A 22178-nucleotide genomic window follows, 5' to 3' on the forward strand; every position below is an offset into this window, starting at 1 on the left:
TTTGTATTATTTAAATTTAGTAAAATTAAAATTAATTTTTTTTTATTGAAATTTCACCAATAAAATTGATATTGTAAAGATTCTTACTTATTTGAAAAACGAGACTATTTTCAAAATTGAAAATTGAAATGAACACCAATATTCTAAATTGAGAGATTTATGAGATATTTCGAATATGTATTATTTTATGAATATAACTTTGAATTGACTTTAATTAAACTATACTTAACATTCAGTTAACTTAATTAAACTATAATTAACCATTTTAATTACAATTTCTATAAAGTAATATAACATTCAGGTGTCTATTGTAAATGTTTGTATAAATGTTGATGCGAGAGCAAAAATTTTAAAAAGAAATAAAATTAATTACAAAATAATAGAAAGTTCAATAATATTTTGAAGTAAAATGATGTGAAAATTATGAAACTTTTGAATGATGAAAGAAAAAAAAACACCACTTTCATTTTAAGGTGAAATGATAAGAAAAACTAATGAAAAAAGTTAGAATGAGATTTAAAATAAATATACATTATTTTTTATGGTTTTTCCAAATGCAATTTCTTTAAAAATGAAAGTTTTGATTAAAAAAATAAATAAAGCTAAAAATTAAGAAAAGTTGAAAATTGTAAAAAATAGTACAGGGTTTAATCCTTTGTCTAAAAGGACATTCAAATCTAAAACTATAGAACTCTGTATAATCAAAACCATAAAAGTTAAAAACTTTGAATTGAAGTAATATAGTTAATTATTAAAAAAAAAAACAAAATCTTTTCAAAATGTCAATTTCTCACCATTTCAAAATTTCATCAAAATGAGAGGAGCTAATATATTCTTGAAATTTCGTTGAAATCAGAGAAAAAACAAAACTTCTCCAATCAAAATTTTGAGGCAACTTGAAATTTCGATAAAAATTTTAAACCATATTTCAGAATATCCTCTACCCAAATCTTCCATTGAAGGTAAACTTGTTACCAAAAGAAACAAGAATCTGGATACAAGACATGAATATACGATACACACAAGCATTGCAATACTTATACTTAAAAACACGGACACAACAAAAATATGTTGATTAAAACATACATTCTAAGAAATATATATATAAATTCGAAGTGAATGAATTTAGCATACAAACATGCGGAACACTAACAATTTGTGACAACAGAAAAAGAGCACACCATCATCATCAAAATTTGTATCAACCAGAAATTAAAAATGAAATATGGTAAAATTTAAGATCATTGAAACTTTTTAAAATTTGAACACTAGATAAACAATGTTCAAAGATTAAATTTGTCTTTTAACCTAAAAAAATAAAAGCATCCTCGAAATATTGTTCAAGGGGGAAAAATAAAAGGTCCGAAGCTCTTTGTTCATTGGCAACATTCAAAGGAGCACCTAATATTACACTAGATATTACTTGCTGAGTTTTATTGACACAGCAAGGGTCAGATTGGCTGTGCTATAAGAGGGCTAATATTTACTTTTTCTGTACATTTCAAAACTTTTGTGATGCACAACGATATTGAAAAGTGTCCAGTCTGCCAAAGCATTTTCTACTAGGTTCCTTGCGCTGGAATATGGTACCTGACAGATAAAGACAGTAGAGAAATTTGGCATTAAACAACGAAATAAACGGTATCACACTGCTAACTCTTTCTAAAAGTTTCTATATTTAGAATCTGATTAGCTCGAAGGCCCTTTGCATCATTGCAAAACCACAACAAACGAGGATGTGATAAATTGAGGATTATATTGAACAAGTAAATAATCAATCATACAGATAGAAAACAGGCACCACATTTTATCAGATCTAAATTATTTTCAACAAGGTCCATTTTCATTTGTTTTACAATGACTTAAGTTTAGAGAAAACTCCCCTTTCCCCATCCCTCTCTCCCTTATGATTTATTTTGAGGAATGTTGGAGGAAATACATGGAGACAAAATTTGGATGTGGATCAAATGATTGAGGCCACTGGAAATGGCATTCACTTTATCTGCAAAATGTATATTTTATCAATCAGAGCCAAAAGAAAACCAATAAACATATAAGGCTCTCTCTCTCTCTCTCTCTCTCTCTCTCTCTCGATGAAGAGATGTTTATTGTAATTTGATATACTTTCAAGAAAGAGTATAGAAAGTAGTACAGCAGAGCGAGAAGATCTGGTTTCTTGTTTTGCTTTGAACCTCTTTAACTGTGTTCGGAATGTCCCGAGAACCTAGTCATCTTGAATTTCCATCACCGCTCTTCAAGGCCCAAGAAGAACCGTGGGACACGCAAATTTCATTCATAACCTGCAGAGAATGAAATAGGGAAAGACAAGAATCAGATATCGAACACCAGTGAAGGAGGCTGAAAATATTTATGGAAATTCATAATGATTGTACAAGCCAATCCCGAGGTAAAAGATAAGTCACTAGAAGGCTACGAAAGTCCACATGAAGGGGGGGGGAAGCTCTGGAAAAATTACAGAGACACCAAATGAGAGGGCATCATCGAGTTTAGTAGAGAAGGATTACATAAATTATGGAGGATTCAAGCTTCAAAAAGTGAAAAGGCAAGAAATTTCAAGCTAGTGAGACCTATTGAAATCTAGTAGGGTCCCCTTCCCTCAGGTGTCATATTCCCAGAGGAAAGACAAATTCAACAACTACCCAGGTGTCAACTAGAATTGAGATATTGCTGTGTGCTGGCACTAGCTTAAGCTCAAAGTTATCTCATCAATCACAAGGAAAGGTTCAATTAGTCAATAGGCAGAGTTAGCCCTTAATTCCCAGCTCTCTAAAAATTCCTGCCTAGTCAATTAGTCAAGCTAGCTTGTAGAACATGGTAGTGCTTACTAAATGAATGACCAGGCCCCTCTTCCAAACCCTTGCAAAAAGACCAAAGGAAAGATTCTCAATAATACTGGTTTAATAATGACAATCAGAGTGAAAATATTCTTTTGTATAGCAAAACGTGACCAATTTAAATACAAATGACATGACTCATACTGGATTCATAACTAAATGAAGACATCTCAGATTTTGCTACATTATAATTTGACAAGTTTGCTAAGCAAAACTAATATATCAGTTGCTTGAAATGTTCTTTTGTATAGCAAAATGTGATATTTCTGGGTCATTAATGTGATTATTTCAGGATGCCACATCATCAATAGAATTTAGTTCTAATAAAGAAAAAATATATATATATCTAAAGCTACAGCCCATCATAACATGCGAATTAGAGACTAGATCCTGACATTGTTATAGGATAGCATAATAATCACTTAACAATAATGTCTCATGTCAAAAGAAAATTAATAACTAAATAAAAAAGATCCTCATACCAGAATATTACAGTAGCATAAGGATAAAAATTTATTCAAAATTTTCCCTTTTCATGCGAGAAGTCAAATGAGTGGGATGAAATAGTATGTTGGCTAACCTTGCTATATTCATTGCTAGTGATACCTCTCCCAAGTTCACGCTTTGAAGCTTCCAAAACATCAGCCTTTTTAAGCACTGCTTTGGGTCCACGTCCACGTAAAAGTTGAATGACAACTTTCCTGCATGGAGCAGCATGCCACTTAAGAAGTAAAGAATAAAGACGCCAATTTCTCATGTTCTTCCATGTGTTCTAATTACTAGTAAATTTTTTATAATCTTTCAACACCTGTGCCTAGAGATTCAAGCATGGATAAATAATGCAAACAATCTTCACTTGAGACACTTTTGAACATGAATAAAATTCAGCAGCAACCTTAATGGATCATATTCTGGATGCTCTGGAGATGAGGTCAAGACATAGAGACCATGAATCTCAGTAGCAACTTGGCTTATGATTTTTTTTAATTCATCTGGAGGAGCATCAACACCATATGCTGCAGCCACCGCCATTCTGGCATCAGCTTTTGGAAGAGTAGACTGGGACACAGCCAAATCACGCAGACCTTGACATATCAACTGAAAACTACAATAATAAGATAACCACATCAGCTTTGTTACCAGAAGATTCATCTTCCCCATGATACCACAGGAAGAACAGATTATTACGATGTCTATGATAGATAATTCTAAGGCTTTTACAAAATGTGAAAAGATTCTCTCAACAAAGCAGCTCAAAGGAACAAAACCGTGCATATAAACAAGTACTCAGAGGTATGATTGTTTTCCTATCTAAAACAATCCAAACTAAAATAAGCTTATCATTTGTTTAAGATAGTGAACGATGGAAACAGCACGAAAAAAAGAGGTTAAATGGCGCAATGATATCCTAAATCTCATCAAAGCTCCTCTACATGATATTCTACAAAGTAGTATTCCTTCCCAAGCAAGAAAAAATCTCGCAAGGATAAGCACAAGAAAGAAGAAAATCAGCCCCTACCTGCAAACCTTGTGATTATGAAAAAGCTTTTGAAGGGCTTTTGGTAAAGCTTCTCGGGTTTCATCTGACATGGTACTTTTGCGGTTAAGAGCTGCATTACTGCTTTTAATTGTAGCTTTGTCATTACTGACTTGTTTTTCAGGTTTAGAAACCATGTCAGGCTTTCCTGTAGCAGCATTTGCATGGGACACGCTTTTCCCAGATCCATGGAAAATTTTACTGATCCCTTCTTCCACAGATCTCCAGATCTTTTCTTGCTTCTGAACAAGATCGACATAGTTACTTAAAAACAAATGGTCTGTTTTCTCCTTAAATTTCCAGTCCTTAAAGGCAGGTCTTTCAACACCAAATAAATTCAAAAAATGTTTCACTTTTTCCCGAAGAGACTTTGGAACATTTATCTGCGAAGAGCTGACCACTGGATTCTTGCTAAACAAGTTAAGAACAAAATCCCTAGCACAACGTCCACTGGCATCTTGCGGGAGTAGAACTGAACTTTTAGGAACCCAGAGACCCTGCACTGACTGAGCATATTGCTGAAGAGCTTCAATAAACTCTTCTGCTTCATAATCAGGGGCATAATGCTTAAGAGCACTAAATCTTTGAACCGGAGGTCCCTATTGAAAAGGAGGAGAAAGATTATTCACAAAACAAACATGGAATATATCATCGACCAAGAATCAACATGATATAAAGGCTAAAAGATAAAAAAACAATGCACTTCCTTGTGAAGCCAATAGCATCTCCTCCCACTTCCTCCTCCAATTCCAAATTATATTTTGATTAACGGGGGAAGGAGGTAAAATATCGTCCAATAGCAAATGTGAAAAGGATTTGCAATCTTTTTTTTTTTAACTAATATGAACTAAAAGGAACCAACATTGAAAAACGCCGCATTGATGGAAAAGGTGATATTCTAAAGCAGATAGGCTGTAATTGTATTTTTTTCATTCTTAACTGCAAATTGGAAACATCTTTTGTATTCCCTATTAATGGGCCCCGAGTGTATCTTTGGATATTTTTAGTTATTTCATTTAATCAATGAAATTGTTTCTTCCCCCCTCCCCCAAGAGTTATGTTATCAGTTTTTAAAATGATAATGATAATACTAGTAATCATTGTGGACAATGGAAAGTGTAAAGAACATAGAAAGAATATGGTCAGACTAAAGTGGCTGCCTACTTAGGATTTAATATACCTCGAGTTTTTTTTTAAAACTAAGTGTAGTAGGACCACATAGTTGTCTCATGAGATTAGCCAAAGTGTGAGTAAGTTGACCAAGACTCCAATACTAGAAAAATGATACTAACTTAGAAAATTAAATAAGCATATTTGACAAAAACCCTTTGATTAGTTGAGAGTACAATTTGAAAATAAGATACTATGATAATAGAAAATGTTTGATGAATTATGAAAGTATAAAAGATGGAATATACAGCCAACAAGTAATGTAAAAAGTTGTTTTTTTTCATAAAATGGAAAAATAGTGTATAAAAGTTGGACGCTAGAGTAGACATGCACATGCATCAAGAATAAAATTTTCACATGTATTCATTTACAAACAAACCTCGGTCAGCAATTTCTTAATCCGCTCCTCCAAAGACAATGAAAGCAAATACCTGAAATCTCCATAAGTAGGATTAAAACATTAGTCAATATTAGAAGTCTCCCCCGTTACTTCTTGCAGCCAGTTGCCTGACTACTTAAATGCTCAGTAACATAAATTAAACAGCTGAACATGTAAACGAGTTTACCTTTTAGATGGACCTTTGGGCTTGTTGCTGCTTGTACTCGTACCAGGACACAAGGAGTCCATATAGTCGAGCCTTAAATAAGTAGAACCAAATCAAATACTCAAAATAAATGTTATTAGCAAATAGATGAAATTTACTGTATTGAAGATTTAATACATCAAGAAGCAAAAAACACATACGGGCTCATTGAAAATTGCATAGGGGCAGCTGTTTGTGCCACCATGCTTCGCAGATGTCTGGTCGATAGATCACTCTCTTGGCCATAGTACTTAAGTGGAATCCAGCACTAGAGAGAAAAAGCAACCAAACAACTTTAGACAACTATAAAATGATGGATTCAACAGTAAGACACTTATATCCAAGGTTGATATGCCTTTTGGAGATGTGAAAATGCTTTTTGTCAAATAAAAACACATTTCAAAATTTTCAAGGTGTGTCATTCCATAGACAAAAATAATTTGAAAACCTAACACTTAAAAAGCCTAAAACTGCTCTGCTTCTAGAAGCATCACTTAATTAGTAATTCTTCCAAAAGTACAAGAGAAGCAACTCCCACTAAAAGATACTCTTCTCAAAAACTATCATAAACCCACTCGTAGTAATTGAGCATCCAATTCCAATGGTGTTACCTCCTCATCTCCAGTTTTAAGTTCCGTTGAAGGTCCTGTTTGTTTCTTCTGTTCCATGAAAACAATACAAAAGCCCATAAATACCAGAACAAAATATGTAATCCCATATGTGAACCAATGCAATACAATGATAAGGTCAGTGTGTTAGCCAATGAAAAAATAATAATAATAAAGACATAAGAAACAGACCATTCAAAGGAATAAGGTAAGAATTCAGATACAAATAAATAAATCATCTTCCAGTAAGGGTAAATACCCTTCTCCCTTTATGCTACTTCTGACAGCCGACGAAACAACTACCATATCTATGCTCAAATTGCTCGCTACCATGGGCTGTAAAATGTGGAGAATAAATTTTTTTTTTTTTAATAACTTGGAATTGGGGCTTTGCTCCTTGTACCCAAGGGCACCCGCACCCGCCTCAAGGCCTGGACCAACGAGACATCAACAGTTTTTGGTATTAAGCTCCCCAGAATGTTCGAACTTGGGACCTCCAAGCTGGTATGATCAAAAGACCCCAAGCCCTAGCTAGCAGAGCCACCCCTTGTGGGGGGTGGAATGTGGAGAAAATATATACATCATCTACAACTGAGCACATTTGAATTGGTACTTAAAAGCTCTTGATCAATGATCATTATAGTATGTTAGGTTTCTTTTCACCTGTAAACAACAACCTAACAAGCAAACAAGGCAAAACAGAGCACAGCACTCAGAAAAGATATATTTATACTAAAAACAGCAGTACAACCGAAATTCCTTAGATGGCAATACAAGGAAAGGAAAACAACTAACCCTGACTATCCTTGGAAATACACGGAAAGGAAAACAACTAACCCTGACTATCCTCAAGAGCAAATTAAGGAAAAGAGAAAACATAAAAGAAAGGTTAAACTAGCATATTAGAGAGTGCTGGAAGGTCTCTCCCTCAGAAAGCTTCCCTCAGCTTTACTCCAATTATTCCCTCTGCCTTTTTCTGATCCCTAGGCTGTCCTTTTTATAACAGCTCTGGAGGTCCCTCAATGGAATTCCATCCTCCCATTTTCTTTTGCATTGTTTGTTTCCTGTGTAATTCCCATCTTACCCCTTCTTTTATATTGGAATATAATTGGGGGTTTTACAATACCCGCCCTTTTCGAATTGCACCTTTTCCTCAAGGTGGAAGTGAGAGAACTCTTGTTTCATTAGGGGAACTCCTTCCCAAGTGGCTTCATCTTCTGACATCCCTTTCCATTTTTACCAACCACTCATTGGTAGCCATTTCCTTGTTCCAACGCACCCCTAAAAGTGTTTCTGGGGATACTTGCAATTCAAATTCCTCCGTCAAGGTTGGTGATTGATGTTGCGCCCGATGGACTTCGGCCAACTTCTTTTTAAGTTGGGAAATGTGAAACACATTGTGGATAGATGCTTCTGGTGGCAGGTTGAGTTTATACGCCACTTCTCCAACTCTCTTTGTGATTTTATAAGGTCCATAAAACTTGGGAGATAATTTTTTGTTCCTTTTTCGAGCTAGAGAGTGTTGTCTGTAGGGTCTTAGTTTCAAATATACGTCATCACCTACTTTAAAGTATAATTCTCTCCAACGTAGATCAGCTTGTTTCTTCATTATATTCTAGGCCAACACCAGATTTTCTTTTAGGGCATTCAAAGCCATATCCCTGTTCTTCAATGGACACATGAAATGTTGTATTGTACCATAGTTCGGCCCATAGAATCCACTTGTTCCATTTGGCTGGCTGTTCATTACAAAAGCACGGGAGGTATGTCTCAAGGCATTGATTAACCCGCTCTGTTTGTCCATCTGTTTGTGGATGAAAAGCAGTGCTCTTTTTTTTAGTATCGTGTTCATTACAAAAGGAGGTAAACATCTCCTTCCAAAAGTTACTCAAAAAAATTGTCTCGATTGGTGACTAATGATTTTGGAACCCCATGATGTCTAACCACCTCGTGTATAAATATTTCAGCTACTTGCTTGGCAGAAAAGGGGGTGTTTAAGAGCAATGAAGTGTCCGTATTTGCGATCCACCACCACCATAATAGAATCATATCCTCCATCTTTTGGGAGTCCTTCTATGAAGTCCATTGTCCATTCTTCTATGATCAGATCCGGTATATGTAGAGGTTGAAGGAGACTTGCAGGTGCTAAAGCTTCTGTTTTATTTCGTTGGCAAACTTCACAGCCCTCAATGTACTTCTTAATGTCATTCTTCATACCTTACCAGTACAACTCTCCACTCATCCTTTTGTAGGTCCTCAAGAATCCAGAATGACCCCCTAGAACTGGATCATGGAGCGTGTGAAGTAAAGCGGGGATTAAAGTAAAGGTCCAAGATAACCTAACCTTCCCTTGTATAGAAGTTGATTGTTCTTCTATTCATACTTAGGTTTCCCCTCCGAATCTTCCTTTAATAACTTCATTATTTTCTAGAGCTCTTCATCCTCCTCAACTTCCTTCAGAGCCACATCCACATCAACTAGAGCAGGGGTGGTGAGCATATGTACTTCTGCTGTTTGAGAGATCTTAGACAACGCGTCAGCTGCTTTATTTTGCAATCCAGGCTAATATAGGACTTTGAAATCATATCCTAATAGTTTGATTAACCACCGCTGGAATTGGCGTTGGGCCTCTCGTTGTTCAAGGAGGGCCTTTTGATCTGAAATCACTGTGAATTTGTTTCCCAATAAATAGTGTCGCCATTTCTGAACTGCCAGCACCACAACCATTAATTCTCTTTCGTAGATTGACTTTGCATGTGCTCAAGCCGATAATTTCTTACTGAAATATGCAATGGGTCTCAACTCTTGAGATAGCACTACTCCTAACCCCAAACCGGACGCATTTGTTTCAATCGTGAAAGGCTTCGAGAAGTCTGGTAAGGCTAACACAGGAACTGTCATCATTGCTCGCTTTAAGTTTTCGAAAGCCCTGATGGCTTCTTCATTCCAGTCAAAGGCGTTCTTGTGTAATAATTGGGTTAAAGGGGTTGCAATGTGACCGTAACCTTGTACGAATCTCCGGTAGTACTAAGGCCTAAAAAGCCTCAGAGTTTAGATACATTCTTCGGCTAGGGCCACTCAACCATGGCCTTAATCTTCTCCCTGTCGGCTTCAACTCCCTTTTGTGATATCCAGTGACCCAAGTATTGTATCCGTTCTTGACAGAACGTGCACTTCTTGTTGGCGTAGAGTTGGTTATCCCTGTTTTGAAGACTACCCCAAGGTGTGTTGAAATGGGTTGTGATGTCTAGGCTATACACCAAAATATCGTCAACGAATACGAAAACAAATCTACGGAGGAAAAATCCGAATACCTGATTCATTAGTGATTGAAAGGTGGTCGAAGCGTTTGTCAACCCAAAGGGCATTACTATAAACTCATAATGACCTTCGTGAGTTCTAAAAGCTGTCTTTTCTATGTCTTCGTCTCGCATTCGAATTTGATGATATCCGAACCTTAGATCGAGCTTCAAATACACGGCTGCTTCGCTCAGTTCGTCCAACAGTTCCTCAATTACAGGAATAGGGAATTTATCGACAATGGTGGCCTGATTCAACTTTCGGTAGTCGACACAGAATCTCCTTCCTCCATCCTTCTTTCTAACCAACACCGGACTGGTTGGGCTATGGCTAGGTCGAAGAATTATATCGGCCTGTAACAATTCCTCCACTAACCGTTCTATCTCCTCACTCTGTGTGTGGCCATACATGTAGGGTCGGACACTCACTGGCTTTTGGTTCCCTTCCATGAGAATACGGTGGTTTATTAAACATTTAGGAGGGAGTGCGGTGGGTGTTTCGAAAATATCTTCATTTTGGTCCAGCAGAGACTGGATCATAACTGGCAACTGTTTGGGACAATCTATCGAGGGGTTGTTCCATCCACACCACGGCCTTCGATTTCTAAGTTCTAGAACTCAATCAAGAACCCCTGATCTTCATCCTCCCATGTCTTTGTAAGGGTTTTCAATGATGATTCTGATTTTGTAAGAGAGGGATCTCCTTGCAGTATGACTTGCGATTCCCTGTTCAAGAAGAACATCGTTAATGTGGGCCAATGTACGCTCATGAATCCTGTAGTACATAGCCACGGCATCCTCAACACCACATCCATCTGCAACTAGTTGCATGATGAGGAAGTTGGCCTTTACTAATAATTCTGGCAATTTAATCTCGACTGACTTGCAAACCCCCTTTCCTATGATTTCCCTACCTTCTCCGATTACCACACCGAATTTTGCCTTCTTGGTCAGTGGGAGTTCTAATTCCATCACGATCTTCTGGTGGAGGAAATTATGCGTTGCGCTGGAATCAATTAACACCACCACCTCCCTTCCCTACAGGGATCCTTTCAATTTCATAGTCCCCTTTTCAGAAAATCCCAGCATTGATTTTAGAGCTATTTCCACCTTCTTCGGTACCTCGATCGCTTTCAACTTCGGTGGATTCCCTTCTCTTTCCTCTGTTTTTGCTTCTGAATCCTCTTCCTCATTGGCGATAAACAACATCAACTCGCGATTTTCTTTCCCCTTGCAACGACCCGAACGCGTATTTCTCATTGCATCGAAAACACAATCCTTTACCCAATCGTACCTTGAACTCAACATACGACAGACGTTTCAACGGTGGCTCCCTTTTTGCATAATTCCCCTTAATATAGGAATCGAAATGTGTTTCATCATTCGGGCTTCTTCTGCCTTTGGGCCCGTTTTATTGTTCGTGGACCATTCCTTTTTCCCACCTTGGACTTCCTTTTTTCCAAGCCCGACAATTCCCAAATCAGACAAGGCTAGTTTCAAGGCTACATTCCGATCGTTCACCAATTAGGCCTCACGCATACAATCATCCAATGTTGTAGGATGTCTGCTAACCACCTCCACCTGCAACGGCGGCTCCAGCCCATTGAGGAAGGCGTCCTTTAACACACTCTCGGCCATCTCCGGTAAGGGCACTCAGAGTACGTCACAAACTTCTTCACATACTTCGCGTACATACCTTCCTATTTGATTCTTAACAATCAAGCCCCCAAACTCCCTTCTCCAGTGGGTCTGAAATGTGAACATTCTCTTCTTCAGTTATGGCCCGTCGATTATGGCTCCAACAGAACCAGTCCACTTCATCCGGTGCAAAGCTTACTACCGCGACCTTAACTTTTTCCTCATCCGTGAGATCATGTATTTCGAAATAATGCTCAACCCTGTAAACCCAGAATTCTAGGTTATCGCCAGAGAATGTTGGAATCTCCAGTCGTTTATACTTGCTTTTGTCCGTATTTCCTATTCCCTGATTTGCGGTCATTTCATTTTCTTCCAGCTTCCCTTTGAACTTGGAGTGAGGTCCCTCGGATGTGTCAGATTCTTCCATTTTCCGAGCTGAACTATTTTCCTTCATTTCTTCGGTAAGCTTCTCAACACTTTTACACAGCCCAAGGATTATAGTTTTTATTTCAGAGATTTCCTTCTCATTCGCCTCCATTTGCTTCTGAGCCATTGCTTTTGTTTGCCCCAAGATTGAAGGGCTCTGATACTAATTTGTTAGGTTTCTCTTCACCTGTAAACAACCTAACAAGCAAACAAGGCAAAACAGAGCACAACACTCTGGAAAAGATACATTTATACTAAAAACAGCAGTACAACCGAAATTCCTTAGATGGCAATACAAGGAAAGGAAAACAACTAACCCTAACTATCCTCTAGAGCAAATTAAGTAAGGAAGAAAGAGAACATAAAAGAAAGGTTAAACCAGCATATTAGATAGTGCTGGAAGGTCTCTCCCTCAGAAAGCTTCCCTCAGCTTTACTCCAATTATTCCCTGCCTTTTTCTGATCCCTAGGCTGTCCTTTTTATAACAACTCTGATGGTCCCTCAACGGAATTTCATCGTCCTCCCATTTCCTTTGCATTGTTTGTTTCCTGTGTAATTCCCATCTTACCCCTTCTTTTATATTGGAATATAATGGGGGGGTTTTACATGGTATTGTAATATAGCACATAACCCTGATATATCTTCCTACCAAATATCTTTGCTAGTGCAATATGCTCATTGCATGGTTATCGTCAAAAGGATGGGGACTCAACAAAAAACAATTTTGTCCAAGTTCTCATCCTCAGCAGGCAATCATGGTAAAAGAGATCCTTTTTATTTTTTTTCTTTTACGAAGAAACATATGTACTAGACAAAACGGATGGAGAACAACTTAGGGGAGGGGGGAAGTGAGAACCCCCTCCTGAGGAGGTAATTTTTTTTTTGGGAAAAAAATCCAATAAGTTAAGGCCCCATTGGTAACCATTTAGTTTTTAGTTTTTGAAAATTAAGCCTACAAACATCTCTTCTACCTCTAAAATTCTTGTTTAGAAGCAAAGTTTTGAAAACTAAAAAAAAAGTTTTTAAAAACTTATTTTTGTTTTTGGAATTTAACTAAAATTTCAACTTTTTTTACTCAAAAAAGATGAAACTCATGTAAGAAAATGAGAGAATATATGCTTAATTTTCAAAAACCAAAAACCAAAAAAAAAGTGGAGCCTAAGCAATTGGGTAATTACAAAAGGATCGATTCTAAATGTGACACCACCAAGAGGCTGATAGCTAAAAGTTGCCACAAAAAGAAATAAAATCAGTAACTTCTCTTCAAAAAGCCTATTGTTCTTTCAATCCAACAAACCCAAGGAAAGCCCTAACAGCATAGCCCCAGAGGAAACTAGCTACAAAATGATTATGTTTCCCATAAAATAATAACAATAATAATTATTATGATTATACTTTTTAACTTTACAGCCGCCAAATAAACATAATCAGTGATTCAGCAGATTTTCTAAGATAATTTTCAGTACATTTCAGCAGTAATTTAGAACGAAATAGAAAAAATGGAAACTAACCTGCTTCCTTGATGCACCTGCAGAGTTAACATCTACATGCTCTTCTGACTTAACATCTGGATCAGCTCTAACACTATTTTTCCTTTTCGGACCACCAGAATTAAGGTGTTCAAATGATGGTCGAAGTTGCACAACTGCATGTACGGGATTCAGGTGTAGCTGCAATATAGCCCATGGACACACTAGCAATAGTTAATTTATTTTTAAAGGAAACAGAAACAAACAAGTCCTTGTGCTAAAATTTGACAAATAAATTGACAATCATCATAAAATTAAGGGAATATGTAGGAAACTATAATCTTCTTGCGTTCATTCTAATTAGTTAGAAGAAAAAGACCAATTTTACCAAGTACAAAATCTAGGTTTACCATTCAAGCAATTACAGATACAGTAGTATAAGATCCTGCAGGGTGAAACATTCTTAATTCACCCATACAAGATACAAATTTAGTTTGTGTTCTCATCCTAAGGGATACCATCATAGGAACAGAGCAAAGTAACATGCAAGCATAATGTTCCGTCCTTCAGTACGACGTTAGACTCAAAGAGATGAAATGATGTTCATCAGAGGTAAAGATAACAATGGAAGGTGTCATGAACTCATGAAGTGCTTAGGTTATCGCAATATCATCCTAAATATTTTTAAAGTTTGGTTGTCCGATAGGTGATACAAAGATTGATGTCAGATGGGTTGATACCTTGAAGTATTTGTAATGTAACAAACTACAGGAGACTTCCAAATATAAAATCAACTACCCCCCATTTCACATTATCCGATTGCCAATTAGATTATGTTAACATCCTCCTCAGATCACTGATAGTTATTTTAAACAGTGGTTGAATGTAAATGATCATGAGTCAATTCCTTCAAATAGAAGGGCACCTGTTTTCCTTTTCTACGGCTAGCAACCTGTCTTGCAATTTCTCATTTGCAATTGAATATATATAACCTAATATGCAAAGTTCAGAGTAACGCTACAGAGAAGCTAGAAATTGGGCAATTCAGAAATGTTTTCAATAAAATCACTTGTCAGAGTCAGGGAGCTACTAGTATGCACCTTCCTTTTCTAACTCATTTGTGTTAGCTCTGTGGAAATCAAACCAAGAAAAGTAAATATTTATCTTAGTTGGTGTTCTTGGAAAGTCTAATTATGGTAGATAAAGTTATAAGAAAATGACTGTTTTGGTCATTAAGTCTGAGCTTCACTTGTTGCGACTAATGTGGGGGAGGATCTTCAGAATTTGTTTTCTCATTGCACCTAAAGTAGGATTATTTGAGAGTGGTTGGTGCAAGACTTTGGATGTTTGTGTGTATTTAAATGGGAGGTTGATCTTTTTAAATAAGAAACAAGAAATTAAGTAAGAATGAAAGAATACAAGGGCATACACAAAAACAGCCCACAATAGAGAGGAGCTAAACTAGAAAAAAGGCCCCAACGAACCAAAATAAGACCTAAAGGATAATTACAAAAGTTCTTATACAATGAATTCCAGAGAGAGGTATTAACCTTGATAAGGGAGTCAGGGACCAAACCTCCTCCCAAAAATTCCCAAACCCCATGAAAATTCCATTCTTTTTCTCAAGTGCCAAAAACTCTATAAAATCGTACAAAACTCGGCCATGCAAAGAAAACAACCCTTTCCATGAAAGAGTGGATGTCAAAGTGCCTCCTCAACCATAGATATGCAACCTATAGATCAAGCTAATCAAACTCCGAAATAGTAAAAATATAGTCCCCAGCCAAGGAAGCAAACTAACAGCTCCAAAGAGGGTGATGGATATCTTCCATCGCCTTTCTACAAAGATAAAACAGTAGTCTAACCAAAAAGGATGATTTCCTCACAATGTGATCTAAAATATTAACTCTATCGTGAAGAACCTGTCAAACAAGAAATATAGCCTTCTAAAAAATTTTAGTCTTTCATAGCGATGAAAAAGTGGGGGTTATGGGAAGGGTAAGGAAATGGTCCACTAAACAACCAAAAAGAGGATTTGAAGAAAACCCCACCGCAGGATCAAGGCCCCATGGACGAAAATCCCTTCTCTTTAGTAGAACATAAAAGTCTCCAAGCAAAGACAACAAGACCAAAATATCTGTTGCTTTTCTATCGAACAAAGGACGATAGATGCCAATATTTTATATCTTTTCCATCTCCTTCACCATCAATGTTTTAAGACGAAGACAAAATTTAAGGATATAAACGGTCCAGTCAATTTTGAGGAGGTACTTAGTTGGATAATAATCAACATTTATTTGAAGGCAAACAAGCTTCTTTGGTAGATAAATCTGATATTGTCAAGCAAAACGTGACTTCATATTGCTACATAAAAGGTGTTTTGTGACTCTTCCTCAAATAATTTTAACTTTCATTGGAACCCTTTCGAGTTACAGGATATTTTTTTCCACAGTGGGCATCATATTTTGTAACTAACTTTGTTACTTTGGGTGGTTTAGTTTATTGATGGTATTATGGTTATTTAACGTTTCAATATTATTATTTTTTATATCTATGAGTGTCTAAGTCATTTCCGCACCTCATCTATTCTCATAGGACCCTTGTTTAACCATACTACATTTGGTTGCTAATAGAACTCATAGTACTTTAAATCCTAGATAGGGCCACCATGACTTGAACCTATTTCCTCTTAGCACTTTATTTACTATTACTAACCACTTGCTTACTTTTGCTGATTCAAAATTAAAAATGAACCATGTACCAGAAAAACAAACAAACAAAAGGTCCATCAACTACAGTTGATTCAATGTCCAAAAAAATGTGAAGTTCAAAAGATGTGAGATAGAGAAGCAACCTTATTACCCATAAGCAGCCCAACAGCATAGGATGTAGCTAGAGGCGGTTGCCATGAAGATGTCAAAGTCTGAACCAAAAACAAAATTTTATTGGTATCCATTAAAATACAGTGCCAATAACTCAATCCTCAGTTGAATATATAGTACATGAAAGAAATAGCTCATGCCCAATTACCAGGTGAAACATAGTTTATAAAGTGAGAAGAAACTCAAGACTAATACGACAGGGGGAAAGGGAAAGAAAAGAACATAGATGCAACTAGAAACTGTTGCTGAATTCGGTTTAATAAAACTAGAACTTATCTTTTGAAAAATCCTAACGAATGTAGCATGTTTTTCAAGTTGAACCTGGCAATGCAGGTTCAATCATACAAATGAACTACGCGAGTAATCCTAATAAATCCCCGAATACGCATGACTTTAACAGCAATTTAAATCAACAGACCGTAAGAAGAGAAGATACCTGCTTCTTCATTTGCAAACTGCCATCAGCTTTACTGTCGTAGTTATTGGATTCAATATCAACATTCAGATCGACTTCCACTTCTCCAGAGCTAGGTTTAACTCTTACCTGTTGAAACTGATAGAGTATAGTTCAAATTCTTCCAGAATAGAAAGGAATTAAAGAAAATGCTCACCTCGTCACATCGCCCCTCAAATTCATAGGGCCTCCAGCGTGGTCTAAGAGGATATTGCAATACATATAACTGGAAATAGATGACTGCCAAGTTAAAAATTCAAAACGAACTAAATGTAAACAGAGGAAAATAATGGAAAATGGTATGAAATACGAAGGTAACGAAGACAAACTTTCGTATTGATATCAGGTGAAGGAGTAAATAGAACGTCGATTTCACGAACCACCATATCTTCAGAAGCATCCTCTTCCATTGGATCATCATCCACCATTGTCTCCTCTTCAACTTCCGACTTAGTTTCAACGTCCATTTTAGCAACTCCATTAGGAAGTGAAGGTTCAACTTTAGGTTTTATTTCAACTTCTTCACCTTCTTCCTTCTTCTCCCCAATTCGAGCATCCGGCTCTGTAACTTCCGGCTTGGAAACTGGAGGCTGAGGTTCCGACTTCGTTGGCGGCTGTTGGGGCTCCGGTTTCGGAACTACTTCCGATTTTGGTTTCGGCTTGAATTTAGAGGCCTTGGGTGCGAATCTGGAGGTTCGTGATCGTACCTGGCTCTGTTCGTCTAGGTCGTCCAGGTCCATCCCGAAGGTTTCGACGCGTTCCTCTCTCTTGTTGAATGAGCAGCGAGAACCTTCTGCAACTGTTGAAGTTATCGGACTCTAAAGAGCCGATGAAGAAGGTGGGGTTTCTTCTTCTTCTAATATGCAATCAAAGTTTGTCTTTGCGCAACCAGCAACTGCTCCGGCGGAGAATAAAAACTTCGACTCCCGCCCACAGAACTTTTCCCTATACTTTTTTTTAGGTTTATTTCCGTTTTTTTAATGTTTTTTTAATGTTTTTTTTTTCCCTTATAGCCCAATTATATGGGAAAATTGTCCAAATTTTCCAAAAAGAAAAAATTTTCTATGATAGACTCCTTAAAAGTTGAAACCATAATTGTTTTTTACCATTTTCATAAGTGAAATACCACTTTTACTTTCAATTTTAAACTGGCAACAAACCCTTCCACCTCTTAGAGTGCGCTCTTTGGACCTTTAATATAAATATTGTTGTTTTCAAAACTTATTAGAGAAATATTGTTGTTTTGGGAGTTCGAGGCTAGAGGTCGAACGTTGAGAACTCGACTAATGTGGAGGTCGAACGTTGAGAACTCGACGAACAAAGAAAAACTTGGAAACAATACATAGGCCGAAACTTCAACCCTCAACAAGGGAAATCTCGCGAATCTCGCTTATGTTATCGAAGGTTGAAGTTTCGACACACATCCACCCTCGAGATTGCAGGTTTATTACTTTTCTTTTTCCCTCATAGAGAAAATAAAGTAATGAGATGGTATACTATATGTATCTGTGTACTCAAGCTGCTTCTAACAACCTATGCATTTTGTTATCATTTCGAATTAGACGGAGGCTTATGGGATTGACGTGAGGGGGTGAGAATGGCTATATTTCTGGGAGCGAACTCCAGGCGAATATGAAGCACATGGATACAAGTTATACCTTGGAATGAAAGACAATTCCGAATTAGCTCTGTCTATGAACAAAATTTTATATATTAGGTTGTCGAAGGTTACACACATGTCGAAACTTCAAAGCGATTAAGGAGATAAGTGGACTGAAGCAGATTAAGGAGAGAGCGAGATTCAAAGCGAGATAGTAGAAGAGAGCGAGATGTTGAACATAGATTTTAAGAGAGAGCGAGATTCAAAGCGAGAATTTTAGGAAGAAAGCGAGATTCAAAGCGAGAATGTTGGAGAGAGCGAGATTTAGTTTATATTGACTAATCTGACTAACATTGAACTTGGTAAAATGAAATGATTGAATAATTGAAAAATGAGATTATTCAGGAATACACATTGAATGCTAAGATTACGCATTGAGTTTCTGATAGTAGATTCATAATCAAAAAAGTGTTTGTTGATTGTTCCAAAAGAAATGAAAGCTGGTAATCATTAATGGAAAAATAAAAATAATAACAGAGAGAGCGAGACTTAGGAGAGAGCAAAAGCGAGATCTTATGAGAGAGCGACGATCTTTGGAGAGAGCGAGATCTTAGGAGAGAGCGATACTGAGAGAGCGAGATCGTAAGAGAGAGCAAGATCTTAGGAGAGCGAGCGGGAGAGTGAGAGGGTGAAATCTTAGGAGAGACCGAGACTAAAAGAGAGCGAGATTGAGAGAGCGAGATCTTATGAGGAGAGTGAGAGTCTTCACTTTATTTGAACTTTCCATAAAATAATCATATAAAAAGAGAAAAAAAGAGGCTAAATATCATACTATAATTAAATATCATTAGACTGTAATGAATATGTTAGATTATTATACTATAATCGAATTATCATTAGACAATAAATTGAATATATTAGATTATTATACTATAATTGAATAATTATTAGACAACAAATTGAAATATATAGAATTATTATACTATAATTGAATAATCATTAGACAACCAAATTGAATATATTAGATTATTATACTATAATTGAGATAATCATTAGACAATAAATTGAATATATTAGATTATACTATAAATTGGAATATTATTAGATATTATAATGTAAACTTTATTGATTTACAAAAAAAAAAATGAATATACAGTAGATTATTATTAAAAAAAAATGAATATACAATAAATTATAAATAAAAAAAATTGAATATACAATAAAATGAATATATAATAAAAAAAAAATATTATTGATTCCAATCCCTAACTATCTAGAGCCCGTCTTAGTAACGAAAAACACTTCCTTCGATTATATCCTAACTGGTTACAAAATCCACATCATTGTCGAGTGGCTGGTTCTGTCCAATCCATCTCGTTGTGATAACGTGAACTTTTCAGTCTACCAAGTCTTATCAACAACGATGGATCAGGATGTAAGACAGGCATATTAAGGTGTGTGATCCAGTAATCTTCATGCGGTACAGGTTGAAATTGAGGAGAGTAACATTCAGCATACGTTGACAATTTGTAGTAATCCTCAATAAATTCTTCATAGTTCATGTTAAAATGTGAGCAAACGGCCATAAAATGCAAGCATGGAATGCCGAATGCTTGCCACTTGTTACATGAACAGTATCGCTCGGTATGATGACTTGTTCAAGATCACTAAATATGAAACATCTGAGAGAAATTGTAACACATGAAGAGGTGTGTTTAATTTCAGATCGACATGCTGGTATAATTGCAGCAGTGAACAACTTAGCAAATGGTTGGACGGGATCGAAATATCACCATCGTTTCTGCTTACGACATATTGTTAGCAACTTCAATAAAAAGTAAAAATTTAATTCATTGAAAAATTATGTTTATCGTGTCGGGTGTCAGTTCAAATTCGAAAGTTCAACAAAGCAATTGAAGATATCAAAGGAATAAATCGGAGCTGTCTGAGTTTTTTTGACAACATTAGCTTAGAACAATAGACTCAAGCACATGATGGAGGATTCAAATTTGGGTGGATGACGACAAATCTATCAGAGTGCATAAATGAAGTCCTTAAAGGAGCTCAAATGTTGCCTATAAATGCTCTTGCTCAAATAACATTCTTCAAATGCGTGAACTATTTCGAGAAAATAAGAGAAGAAATAATGGATGCATTGGAGCATGAGTTTTTCGAGAAAAGAAGATAACATTCTTCAAATGCGTGAGTTTTTTATGTTATTCTTTACCCTCACACTTTTTTCTACTATTCAATTATAATCAATTTTAATATTCTTTTTTTTTTCAGATCATGGCTTTAAACCCATAACCTGTTGATCCCGATGTTTTGTAGATCAGTCCATTTATCGATCATATGTTGTATGGCGAGATCGTACTACTGGAGAAATATCTTGCAGACATCGAGAGGCAGTTTTCCAGCGCACTATCCCGCTTCACCCTCGAATACTACCGCTATTGCGCACATCTAGATTCTATGGGGTTGCCAGATTAGGATTTATTCAGTTGGACTGGCATCTGATCATAACCTTGGTCGCGAGATGGAGGCCCGAGACGCATACATTCCATATGTATGTTGGAGAGTGCACTATCACTCTACAAAACATAAAAGTGTTATTGGGATTACCTGTTGACGGTGTGCCGGTCACCAGAGTGATGTACGATGACTAGTTAGAAATTTGTCAACTATACCTCGGTGCGACCCCACCTGCCGATAAGATTAAAGGATCGAGGTTAAGTTTAATATAGTTAGGAACACAATTTTGTGAGCTCACAGATGATGCAAACGAGGAAACCATCATAAGATATGTGCGAGCATATATAATACAAATGATGGGTGAAAGTCTGTTTTCAGATAAATCAAGTCATTTTGTTCACGCGATGTTCCTGCTACTGTTAGTTAACCTCCATGATGTGGGACGGTATTCGTGGGGTGGAACATGCTTGGCATGGTTGTATAGACAACTATACAAAGCAACAAGACTTGAGGTTCGAGAGATAGTTGGGCCTCTCATACTTTTGCAACTATGGGCTTGGGAGCGATTTCCAACAATGGCTCCACAGCTACATCATGTTAATGACGCTCAGTTAGTTGGACGAGCCTACGGTTCTCGGTATGTTGTTTTAATTCAATTTAATTTTTATATCACTGATCTAGTTAATTTAAATTCTAAATTATCAATTTAAAAATTTAGGTGGAGAGACAAATTTTGTATGACTAGGATAGCCACACATGTAGTCAACTAGTATAGATACATGTTTGATCTGCTTCAACCTGAACAGGTACATTACACTAAACCTAATTGATTATTTTATTCACATTTTTATTGTATTTGTCTTTAATATTTTCTAATATAATATTTTATGTTTCAGGTTTGGGAGCCGTACAAAATTATTATGCATACTTTGCCTAATTTTTGTACGAATGGTCAAAACATATGGCGGACAATGAGTCCTCTCATATGTTTTCACATTGGTGAGTGGCATCTTCCTGACAGGGTGATGAGACAATTCGGTTTTCAGCAGGATGTCCCATCGCCTTGTAATACTGAATTTGTACTGCATGATATTGACCTAAGAACTGGAGATTGGTCTGAAAAAGTTGCACATTTGGTAGTGTGATGGCACTATCGTGCAAGGTTTATTGCAGTGGGAGTTTCT

The 22178-nt window shown here is 36.6% G+C and overlaps 1 protein-coding gene across 5 annotated transcripts; it reads right to left on the reverse strand.

Moving 5' to 3' along the window:
• Positions 1-1224: 1224 nt before the first annotated feature.
• Positions 1225-17913, reverse strand: LOC120069182 (DNA-directed RNA polymerase III subunit RPC5). Of its 5 annotated transcripts, none has more exons than XR_005479463.1 (15): positions 17252-17911; positions 17080-17148; positions 16905-17012; positions 16441-16509; positions 13629-13787; positions 6758-6805; positions 6308-6414; positions 6129-6200; positions 5942-5993; positions 4375-4991; positions 3751-3960; positions 3436-3556; positions 2193-2300; positions 1940-2002; positions 1225-1590 (listed from the first exon to the last, which is right to left on the reverse strand). XR_005479463.1 is itself a non-coding variant. In XM_039020857.1 (14 exons), exons 1-13 carry the CDS (start codon positions 17660-17662, stop codon positions 2229-2231), a joined length of 2115 nt encoding a protein of 704 aa, XP_038876785.1. In that variant the 5' UTR covers positions 17663-17911; the 3' UTR covers positions 1225-1590; positions 2193-2228. The 5 variants fall into 5 exon arrangements, 2 of the variants coding, with proteins under 2 accessions (XP_038876785.1, XP_038876786.1); XR_005479461.1 differs by having other exon boundaries at positions 2153-2300; XR_005479462.1 differs by lacking the exon at positions 1940-2002 and having other exon boundaries at positions 2153-2300.
• Positions 17914-22178: the final 4265 nt, after the last annotated feature.

Source organism: Benincasa hispida, unplaced genomic scaffold (genome assembly GCF_009727055.1).
Source record: "Benincasa hispida cultivar B227 unplaced genomic scaffold, ASM972705v1 Contig281, whole genome shotgun sequence".
NCBI lineage: Eukaryota > Viridiplantae > Streptophyta > Magnoliopsida > Cucurbitales > Cucurbitaceae > Benincasa > Benincasa hispida.

Coding starts and splice junctions, on each gene's coding strand:
- LOC120069182 (XM_039020857.1), bottom strand. CDS start 17,662: ATGGACCTGGACGACCTAGACGAACAGAGCCAGGTACGATCACGAACC. Junction 6,806..13,628: donor CAGGTGCATCAAGGAAGCAG/GTTAGTTTCCAT, acceptor TTCATGGAACAG/AAGAAACAAACAGGACCTTC. Junction 6,201..6,307: donor ATGCAATTTTCAATGAGCCC/GTATGTGTTTTT, acceptor TACTTATTTAAG/GCTCGACTATATGGACTCCT.